Source organism: Nerophis ophidion, linkage group LG08 (assembly GCF_033978795.1).
Source record: "Nerophis ophidion isolate RoL-2023_Sa linkage group LG08, RoL_Noph_v1.0, whole genome shotgun sequence".
Lineage (NCBI taxonomy): Eukaryota > Metazoa > Chordata > Actinopteri > Syngnathiformes > Syngnathidae > Nerophis > Nerophis ophidion.
The window spans coordinates 2,631,584-2,643,470 of NC_084618.1; the positions used below are offsets into that span (position 1 = coordinate 2,631,584).

General features: G+C 49.5%; 1 protein-coding gene across 1 annotated transcript in view; it reads left to right on the forward strand.

Moving 5' to 3' along the window:
* Nucleotides 1-11,302, forward strand: part of LOC133557138 (elastin-like) — a 30,496-nt gene extending 19,194 nt beyond the window's left edge. Inside the window, exons 4-5 of the mRNA XM_061907381.1 lie at nucleotides 9,559-11,032; nucleotides 11,135-11,302. Coding sequence (XP_061763365.1) covers nucleotides 9,559-11,032; nucleotides 11,135-11,302 — 1,642 coding nt within the window. The remainder of the gene's footprint in view (nucleotides 1-9,558; nucleotides 11,033-11,134) is intronic.
* The last annotated feature ends 585 nt before the right edge of the window (nucleotides 11,303-11,887 follow it).

Sequence of the window (11,887 nt, forward strand, 5' to 3'; positions counted from 1 at the left end):
GTGACCTCATATGTGGGAGTGTACCATGTGACCTCATATGTGGGAGTGTACCATGTGACCTCATATGTGGGAGTGTACCATGTGACCTCATGTGTGGGAGTGTACCATGTGACCTCATATGTGGGAGTGTACCATGTGACCTCATATGTGGGAGTGTACCATGTGACCTCATATGTGGGAGTGTACCATGTGACCTCATATGTGGGAGTGTACCATGTGACCTCATATGTGGGAGTGTACCATGTGACCTCATATGTGGGAGTGTACCATGTGACCTCATGTGTGGGAGTGTACCATGTGACCTCATATGTGGGAGTGTACCATGTGACCTCATATGTGGGAGTGTACCATGTGACCTCATGTGGGAGTGTACCATGTGACCTCATATGTGGGAGTGTACCATGTGACCTCATATGTGGGAGTGTACCATGTGACCTCATATGTGGGAGTGTACCATGTGACCTCATGTGTGGGAGTGTACCATGTGACCTCATATGTGGGAGTGTACCATGTGACCTCATATGTGGGAGTGTACCATGTGACCTCATGTGTGGGAGTGTACCATGTGACCTCATGTGTGGGAGTGTACCATGTGACCTCATGTGTGGGAGTGTACCATGTGACCTCATGTGTGGGAGTGTACCATGTGACCTCATGTGTGGGAGTGTACCATGTGACCTCATATGTGGGAGTGTACCATGTGACCTCATATGTGGGAGTGTACCATGTGACCTCATGTGTGGGAGTGTACCATGTGACCTCATGTGTGGGAGTGTACCATGTGACCTCATATGTGGGAGTGTACCATGTGACCTCATGTGTGGGAGTGTACCATGTGACCTCATATGTGGGAGTGTACCATGTGACCTCATATGTGGGAGTGTACCATGTGACCTCATGTGTGGGAGTGTACCATGTGACCTCATGTGTGGGAGTGTACCATGTGACCTCATATGTGGGAGTGTACCATGTGACCTCATGTATGGGAGTGTACCATGTGACCTCATGTGGGAGTGTACCATGTGACCTCATATGTGGGAGTGTACCATGTGACCTCATATGTGGGAGTGTACCATGTGACCTCATGTGTGGGAGTGTACCATGTGACCTCATATGTGGGAGTGTACCATGTGACCTCATGTGTGGGAGTGTACCATGTGACCTCATATGTGGGAGTGTACCATGTGACCTCATATGTGGGAGTGTACCATGTGACCTCATATGTGGGAGTGTACCATGTGACCTCATATGTGGGAGTGTACCATGTGACCTCATATGTGGGAGTGTACCATGTGACCTCATATGTGGGAGTGTACCATGTGACCTCATGTGTGGGAGTGTACCATGTGACCTCATGTGTGGGAGTGTACCATGTGACCTCATGTGTGGGAGTGTACCATGTGACCTCATGTGTGGGAGTGTACCATGTGACCTCATGTGTGGGAGTGTACCATGTGACCTCATGTGTGGGAGTGTACCATGTGACCTCATGTGTGGGAGTGTACCATGTGACCTCATGTGTGGGAGTGTACCATGTGACCTCATGTGTGGGAGTGTACCATGTGACCTCATGTGTGGGAGTGTACCATGTGACCTCATGTGTGGGAGTGTACCATGTGACCTCATGTGTGGGAGTGTACCATGTGACCTCATATGTGGGAGTGTACCATGTGACCTCATGTGTGGGAGTGTACCATGTGACCTCATATGTGGGAGTGTACCATGTGACCTCATATGTGGGAGTGTACCATGTGACCTCATATGTGGGAGTGTACCATGTGACCTCATATGTGGGAGTGTACCATGTGACCTCATATGTGGGAGTGTACCATGTGACCTCATATGTGGGAGTGTACCATGTGACCTCATATGTGGGAGTGTACCATGTGACCTCATGTGTGGGAGTGTACCATGTGACCTCATGTGTGGGAGTGTACCATGTGACCTCATGTGTGGGAGTGTACCATGTGACCTCATGTGTGGGAGTGTACCATGTGACCTCATGTGTGGGAGTGTACCATGTGACCTCATATGTGGGAGTGTACCATGTGACCTCATATGTGGGAGTGTACCATGTGACCTCATATGTGGGAGTGTACCATGTGACCTCATATGTGGGAGTGTACCATGTGACCTCATATGTGGGAGTGTACCATGTGACCTCATATGTGTGAGTGTACCATGTGACCTCATGTGTGGGAGTGTACCATGTGACCTCATGTGTGGGAGTGTACCATGTGACCTCATGTGTGGGAGTGTACCATTTGACCTCAAGTACCATGTGACCTCATGTGTGGGAGTGTACCATGTGACCTCATATGTGGGAGTGTACCATGTGACCTCATATGTGGGAGTGTACCATTTGACCTCATATGTGGGAGTGTACCATTTGACCTCATGTGTGGGAGTGTACCATGTGACCTCATGTGTGGGAGTGTACCATGTGACCTCATGTGTGGGAGTGTACCATGTGACCTCATATGTGGGAGTGTACCATGTGACCTCATATGTGGGAGTGTACCATGTGACCTCATGTGTGGGAGTGTACCATGTGACCTCATATGTGGGAGTGTACCATGTGACCTCATATGTGGGAGTGTACCATGTGACCTCATATGTGGGAGTGTACCATGTGACCTCATATGTGGGAGTGTACCATTTGACCTCAAGTACCATGTGACCTCATATGTGGGAGTGTACCATGTGACCTCATATGTGGGAGTGTACCATGTGACCTCATATGTGGGAGTGTACCATGTGACCTCATATGTGGGAGTGTACCGTGTACCATGTGACCTCATATGTGGGAGTGTACCATGTGACCTCATATGTGGGAGTGTACCATGTGACCTCATATGTGGGAGTGTACCATGTGACCTCATATGTGGGAGTGTACCATTTGACCTCATATGTGGGAGTGTACCATTTGACCTCAAGTACCATGTGACCTCATATGTGGGAGTGTACCATTTGACCTCAAGTACCATGTGACCTCATATGTGGGAGTGTACCATGTGACCTCATATGTGGGAGTGTACCATGTGACCTCATATGTGGGAGTGTACCATGTGACCTCATATGTGGGAGTGTACCATGTGACCTCATATGTGGGAGTGTACCATGTGACCTCATATGTGGGAGTGTACCATGTGACCTCATATGTGGGAGTGTACCATGTGACCTCATATGTGGGAGTGTACCATGTGACCTCATATGTGGGAGTGTACCATGTGACCTCATATGTGGGAGTGTACCATTTGACCTCATATGTGGGAGTGTACCATTTGACCTCAAGTACCATGTGACCTCATATGTGGGAGTGTACCATTTGACCTCAAGTACCATGTGACCTCATATGTGGGAGTGTACCATTTGACCTCAATTACCATGTGACCAGCAGGTTTCGGGACGCCGTACGCCTACAGCCACGCTGCCGCCGCAGCTGCCGCCGCCGCCGCTGCTCCCACATACGGTATGTTTCTTTACTTCCTGTTTGTTCATTCTGCTCCCTGACAGCTTTCTAAACAATCACTTTATAACAACAAACTTTCTAAACAATCACTTTATAACAACAAACTTTCTAAACAATCACTTTATAACAATAAACTTTCTAAACAATCACTTTATAACAACAAACTTTCTAAACAATCACTTTATAACAATAAACTTTCTAAACAATCACTTTATAACAATAAACTTTCTAAACAATCACTTTATAACAACAACAATCTCACTAAGTGGCTTCCAAGGTTCATGTCTTTCCTTTTTTTGGACTTGCTGTGATTGGTGGCTGGTGTGTACTACTTACTGGTGTGTACTACTTACTGGTGTGTACTACTTACTGGTGTGTACTACTTACTGGTGTGTACTACTTACTGGTGTGTACTACTTACTGGTGTGTACTACTTACTGGTGTGTACTACTTACTGGTGTGCACTACTTACTGGTGTGTACTACTTACTGGTGTGTACTACTTACTGGTGTGCACTACTTACTGGTGTGTACTACTTACTGGTGTGTACTACTTACTGGTGTGTACTACTTACTGGTGTGTACTACTTACTGGTGTGCACTACTTACTGGTGTGTACTACTTACTGGTGTGCACTACTTACTGGTGTGTACTACTTACTGGTGTGTACTACTTACTGGTGTGTACTACTTACTGGTGTGTACTACTTACTGGTGTGTACTACTTACTGGTGTGTACTACTTACTGGTGTGCACTACTTACTGGTGTGCACTACTTACTGGTGTGTACTACTTACTGGTGTGTACTACTTACTGGTGTGTACTACTTACTGGTGTGTACTACTTACTGGTGTGCACTACTTACTGGTGTGCACTACTTACTGGTGTGTACTACTTACTGGTGTGTACTACTTACTGGTGTGTACTACTTACTGGTGTGTACTACTTACTGGTGTGTACTACTTACTGGTGTGCACTACTTACTGGTGTGCACTACTTACTGGTGTGTACTACTTACTGGTGTGTACTACTTACTGGTGTGTACTACTTACTGGTGTGTACTAGTTACTGGTGTGTACAACTTACTGGTGTGCACTACTTACTGGTGTGTACTAGTTACTGGTGTGTACTACTTACTGGTGTGTACTAGTTACTGGTGTGTACTACTTACTGGTGTGCACTACTTACTGGTGTGTACTACTTACTGGTGTGCACTACTTACTGGTGTGTACTAGTTACTGGTGTGTACTACTTACTGGTGTGTACTAGTTACTGGTGTGTACTAGTTACTGGTGTGTACTACTTACTGGTGTGCACTACTTACTGGTGTGTACTAGTTACTGGTGTGTACTACTTACTGGTGTGTACTAGTTACTGGTGTGTACAACTTACTGGTGTGCACTACTTACTGGTGTGTACTAGTTACTGGTGTGTACTACTTACTGGTGTGTACTAGTTACTGGTGTGTACTACTTACTGGTGTGTACTAGTTACTGGTGTGCACTACTTACTGGTGTGCACTACTTACTGGTGTGTACTACTTACTGGTGTGTCCTACTTACTGGTGTGCACTACTTACTGGTGTGCACTACTTACTGGTGTGTACTAGTTACTGGTGTGTACTACTTACTGGTGTGTACTACTTACTGGTGTGTACTAGTTACTGGTGTGTACTACTTACTGGTGTGTACTACTTACTGGTGTGTACTACTTACTGGTGTGTCCTACTTACTGGTGTGTACTACTTACTGGTGTGTACTAGTTACTGGTGTGTCCTACTTACTGGTGTGTACTAGTTACTGGTGTGTCCTACTTACTGGTGTGTACTACTTACTGGTGTGTACTACTTACTGGTGTGTACTAGTTACTGGTGTGCACTACTTACTGGTGTGTACTAGTTACTGGTGTGTACTACTTACTGGTGTGCACTACTTACTGGTGTGTACTAGTTACTGGTGTGTACTACTTACTGGTGTGCACTACTTACTGGTGTGTACTAGTTACTGGTGTGTACTACTTACTGGTGTGTACTAGTTACTGGTGTGTACAACTTACTGGTGTGCACTACTTACTGGTGTGTACTAGTTACTGGTGTGTACTACTTACTGGTGTGTACTAGTTACTGGTGTGTACTACTTACTGGTGTGCACTACTTACTGGTGTGTACTACTTACTGGTGTGTCCTACTTACTGGTGTGCACTACTTACTGGTGTGCACTACTTACTGGTGTGTACTAGTTACTGGTGTGTACTACTTACTGGTGTGTACTACTTACTGGTGTGTACTACTTACTGGTGTGTACTACTTACTGGTGTGTACTACTTACTGGTGTGTACTACTTACTGGTGTGTACTACTTACTGGTGTGCACTACTTACTGGTGTGCACTACTTACTGGTGTGTCCTACTTACTGGTGTGTACTAGTTACTGGTGTGTCCTACTTACTGGTGTGTACTACTTACTGGTGTGCACTACTTACTGGTGTGTACTACTTACTGGTGTGCACTACTTACTGGTGTGTACTACTTACTGGTGTGTACTACTTACTGGTGTGTACTACTTACTGGTGTGTACTACTTACTGGTGTGTACTACTTACTGGTGTGCACTACTTACTGGTGTGCACTACTTACTGGTGTGTACTACTTACTGGTGTGTACTACTTACTGGTGTGTACTACTTACTGGTGTGTACTACTTACTGGTGTGTACTAGTTACTGGTGTGTACTAGTTACTGGTGTGTACTACTTACTGGTGTGTACTAGTTACTGGTGTGTACTACTTACTGGTGTGCACTACTTACTGGTGTGTACTACTTACTGGTGTGTCCTACTTACTGGTGTGCACTACTTACTGGTGTGCACTACTTACTGGTGTGCACTACTTACTGGTGTGTCCTACTTACTGGTGTGTACTACTTACTGGTGTGTACTAGTTACTGGTGTGTCCTACTTACTGGTGTGTACTAGTTACTGGTGTGTCCTACTTACTGGTGTGTACTACTTACTGGTGTGTACTAGTTACTGGTGTGTCCTACTTACTGGTGTGTACTACTTACTGGTGTGTACTACTTACTGGTGTGTACTACTTACTGGTGTGCACTACTTACTGGTGTGCACTACTTACTGGTGTGTACTACTTACTGGTGTGCACTACTTACTGGTGTGTACTACTTACTGGTGTGTACTACTTACTGGTGTGTACTACTTACTGGTGTGTACTACTTACTGGTGTGTACTACTTACTGGTGTGTACTACTTACTGGTGTGCACTACTTACTGGTGTGCACTACTTACTGGTGTGTCCTACTTACTGGTGTGCACTACTTACTGGTGTGTACTAGTTACTGGTGTGCACTACTTACTGGTGTGTACTACTTACTGGTGTGCACTACTTACTGGTGTGCACTACTTACTGGTGTGTACTACTTACTGGTGTGTACTACTTACTGGTGTGTACTACTTACTGGTGTGTACTACTTACTGGTGTGTACTACTTACTGGTGTGTACTACTTACTGGTGTGTACTACTTACTGGTGTGCACTACTTACTGGTGTGCACTACTTACTGGTGTGCACTACTTACTGGTGTGTACTACTTACTGGTGTGTACTACTTACTGGTGTGTACTACTTACTGGTGTGTACTACTTACTGGTGTGTACTACTTACTGGTGTGTACTAGTTACTGGTGTGCACTACTTACTGGTGTGTACTAGTTACTGGTGTGTACTACTTACTGGTGTGCACTACTTACTGGTGTGCACTAGTTACTGGTGTGTACTACTTACTGGTGTGTACTAGTTACTGGTGTGTACTACTTACTGGTGTGCACTACTTACTGGTGTGTACTAGTTACTGGTGTGTACTACTTACTGGTGTGTACTAGTTACTGGTGTGTACAACTTACTGGTGTGCACTACTTACTGGTGTGTACTACTTACTGGTGTGTACTACTTACTGGTGTGTACTAGTTACTGGTGTGTACTACTTACTGGTGTGCACTACTTACTGGTGTGTACTACTTACTGGTGTGTCCTACTTACTGGTGTGCACTACTTACTGGTGTGCACTACTTACTGGTGTGTACTACTTACTGGTGTGTACTAGTTACTGGTGTGTACTACTTACTGGTGTGTACTAGTTACTGGTGTGTCCTACTTACTGGTGTGTACTAGTTACTGGTGTGTCCTACTTACTGGTGTGTACTACTTACTGGTGTGCACTACTTACTGGTGTGTACTACTTACTGGTGTGCACTACTTACTGGTGTGTACTACTTACTGGTGTGTACTACTTACTGGTGTGTACTACTTACTGGTGTGCACTACTTACTGGTGTGTACTACTTACTGGTGTGTACTACTTACTGGTGTGTACTACTTACTGGTGTGTCCTACTTACTGGTGTGCACTACTTACTGGTGTGTACTAGTTACTGGTGTGTACTAGTTACTGGTGTGTACTACTTACTGGTGTGTCCTACTTACTGGTGTGTCCTACTTACTGGTGTGTCCTACTTACTGGTGTGCACTACTTACTGGTGTGTCCTACTTACTGGTGTGTACTACTTACTGGTGTGTCCTACTTACTGGTGTGTCCTACTTACTGGTGTGCACTACTTACTGGTGTGTACTAGTTACTGGTGTGTACTAGTTACTGGTGTGTACTAGTTACTGGTGTGTACTAGTTACTGGTGTGTACTCCTTACTGGTGTGTACTAGTTACTGGTGTGTACTAGTTACTGGTGTGTACTACTTACTGGTGTGTACTACTTACTGGTGTGCACTACTTACTGGTGTGTACTACTTACTGGTGTGTACTAGTTACTGGTGTGTACTAGTTACTGGTGTGTACTAGTTACTGGTGTGTACTAGTTACTGGTGTGCACTACTTACTGGTGTGTACTACTTACTGGTGTGTACTAGTTACTGGTGTGCACTACTTACTGGTGTGTACTAGTTACTGGTGTGCACTACTTACTGGTGTGTACTAGTTACTGGTGTGTACTAGTTACTGGTGTGCACTAGTTACTGGTGTGCACTACTTACTGGTGTGTACTACTTACTGGTGTGTACTACTTACTGGTGTGTACTAGTTACTGGTGTGCACTACTTACTGGTGTGTACTACTTACTGGTGTGTACTAGTTACTGGTGTGTACTACTTACTGGTGTGCACTACTTACTGGTGTGTACTAGTTACTGGTGTGTACTACTTACTGGTGTGTACTAGTTACTGGTGTGCACTACTTACTGGTGTGTACTACTTACTGGTGTGTACTACTTACTGGTGTGTACTAGTTACTGGTGTGTACTACTTACTGGTGTGTACTACTTACTGGTGTGTACTAGTTACTGGTGTGTACTACTTACTGGTGTGTACTAGTTACTGGTGTGTACTACTTACTGGTGTGTCCTACTTACTGGTGTGTACTACTTACTGGTGTGTACTACTTACTGGTGTGTACTAGTTACTGGTGTGTACTACTTACTGGTGTGTACTACTTACTGGTGTGTACTACTTACTGGTGTGTACTACTTACTGGTGTGCACTAGTTACTGGTGTGTACTACTTACTGGTGTGTACTAGTTACTGGTGTGTCCTACTTACTGGTGTGCACTAGTTACTGGTGTGCACTAGTTACTGGTGTGTACTACTTACTGGTGTGTACTAGTTACTGGTGTGTACTACTTACTGGTGTGCACTAGTTACTGGTGTGTCCTACTTACTGGTGTGCACTAGTTACTGGTGTGTACTACTTACTGGTGTGTACTACTTACTGGTGTGTACTACTTACTGGTGTGCCATCAGCAGAGACGCTGTAGTCAGTCACTAGTAACTAGTAACTAGTAACTAGTTAACGAGCCTGAAGAAGAGCAATATGAAAGTTAGCTTCTTTGTTGTCAGGATTTTGTTTCCAATGATCAGAAAAGTTATTTTAAGTCTGTGCTGCCTCGTTGTTGTCATGTTGCATACGTGCTTTTATTGAATATTTAAATGTTTGCACAGCAGGATCCTTCCCAACTAACACCTGCTTCTCATCCTGTCTCCTGCTTTCTCTTCATCCAAACTTCTAACAACTAACCCTAGCGTTGTGGGCGTGTCCTCCTCGCGAGGCAGCGTCCTGCCTAGCGTTGTGGGCGTGTCCTCCTCGCGAGGCAGCGTCCTGCCTAGCGTTGTGGGCGTGTCCTCCTCGCGAGGCAGCGTCCTGCCTAGCGTTGTGGGCGTGTCCTCCTCGCGAGGCAGCGTCCTGCCTAGCGTTGTGGGCGTGTCCTCCTCGCGAGGCAGCGTCCTGCCTAGCGTTGTGGGCGTGTCCTCCTCGCGAGGCAGCGTCCTGCCTAGCGTTGTGGGCGTGTCCTCCTCGCGAGGCAGCGTCCTGCCTAGCGTTGTGGGCGTGTCCTCCTCGCGAGGCAGCGTCCTGCCTAGCGTTGTGGGCGTGTCCTCCTCGCGAGGCAGCGTCCTGCCTAGCGTTGTGGGCGTGTCCTCCTCGCGAGGCAGCGTCCTGCCTAGCGTTGTGGGCGTGTCCTCCTCGCGAGGCAGCGTCCTGCCTAGCGTTGTGGGCGTGTCCTCCTCGCGAGGCAGCGTCCTGCCTAGCGTTGTGGGCGTGTCCTCCTCGCGAGGCAGCGTCCTGCCTAGCGTTGTGGGCGTGTCCTCCTCGCGAGGCAGCGTCCTGCCTAGCGTTGTGGGCGTGTCCTCCTCGCGAGGCAGCGTCCTGCCTAGCGTTGTGGGCGTGTCCTCCTCGCGAGGCAGCGTCCTGCCTAGCGTTGTGGGCGTGTCCTCCTCGCGAGGCAGCGTCCTGCCTAGCGTTGTGGGCGTGTCCTCCTCGCGAGGCAGCGTCCTGCCTAGCGTTGTGGGCGTGTCCTCCTCGCGAGGCAGCGTCCTGCCTAGCGTTGTGGGCGTGTCCTCCTCGCGAGGCAGCGTCCTGCCTAGCGTTGTGGGCGTGTCCTCCTCGCGAGGCAGCGTCCTGCCTAGCGTTGTGGGCGTGTCCTCCTCGCGAGGCAGCGTCCTGCCTAGCGTTGTGGGCGTGTCCTCCTCGCGAGGCAGCGTCCTGCCTAGCGTTGTGGGCGTGTCCTCCTCGCGAGGCAGCGTCCTGCCTAGCGTTGTGGGCGTGTCCTCCTCGCGAGGCAGCGTCCTGCCTAGCGTTGTGGGCGTGTCCTCCTCGCGAGGCAGCGTCCTGCCTAGCGTTGTGGGCGTGTCCTCCTCGCGAGGCACCGTCCTGCCTAGCGTTGTGGGCGTGTCCTCCTCGCGAGGCACCGTCCTGCCTAGCGTTGTGGGCGTGTCCTCCTCGCGAGGCACCGTCCTGCCTAGCGTTGTGGGCGTGTCCTCCTCGCGAGGCAGCGTCCTGCCTAGCGTTGTGGGCGTGTCCTCCTCGCGAGGCAGCGTCCTGCCTAGCGTTGTGGGCGTGTCCTCCTCGCGAGGCAGCGTCCTGCCTAGCGTTGTGGGCGTGTCCTCCTCGCGAGGCAGCGTCCTGCCTAGCGTTAGGGGCGTGTCCTCCTCGCGAGGCAGCGTCCTGCCTAGCGTTGTGGGCGTGTCCTCCTCGCGAGGCAGCGTCCTGCCTGGCGTTGTGGGCGTGTCCTCCTAGCGAGGCAGCGTCCTGCCTAGCGTTGTGGGCGTGTCCTCCTAGCGAGGCAGCGTCCTGCCTAGCGTTGTGGGCGTGTCTTCCTAGCGAGGCAGCGTCCTGCCTAGCGTTAGGGGCGTGTCCTCCTCGCGAGGCAGCGTCCTGCCTGGCGTTGTGGGCGTGTCCTCCTCGCGAGGCATCGTCCTGCCTAGCGTTGTGGGCGTGTCCTCCTCGCGAGGCAGCGTCCTGCCTGGCGTTGTGGGCGTGTCCTCCTAGCGAGGCAGCGTCCTGCCTAGCGTTGTGGGCGTGTCCTCCTAGCGAGGCAGCGTCCTGCCTAGCGTTGTGGGCGTGTCTTCCTAGCGAGGCAGCGTCCTGCCTAGCGTTGTGGGCGTGTCCTCCTCGCGAGCCAGCGTCCTGCCTAGCGTTGTGGGCGTGTCTTCCTAGCGAGGCAGCGTCCTGCCTAGCGTTGTGGGCGTGTCTTCCTAGCGAGGCAGCGTCCTGCCTAGCGTTGTGGGCGTGTCCTCCTCGCGAGGCAGCGTCCTGCCTGGCGTTGTGGGCGTGTCCTCCTAGCGAGGCAGCGTCCTGCCTAGCGTTGTGGGCGTGTCTTCCTAGCGAGGCAGCGTCCTGCCTAGCGTTGTGGGCGTGTCTTCCTAGCGAGGCAGCGTCCTGCCTAGCGTTGTGGGCGTGTCTTCCTAGCGAGGCAGCGTCCTGCCTAGCGTTGTGGGCGTGTCCTCCTCGCGAGGCAGCGTCCTGCCTGGCGTTGTGGGCGTAGCGTCCTGCCTGGCGTTATGGGCGTGTCCTCCTAGCGAGGCAGCGTCCTGCCTAGCGTTGTGGGCGTGTCCTCCTAGCGAGGCAGCGTCC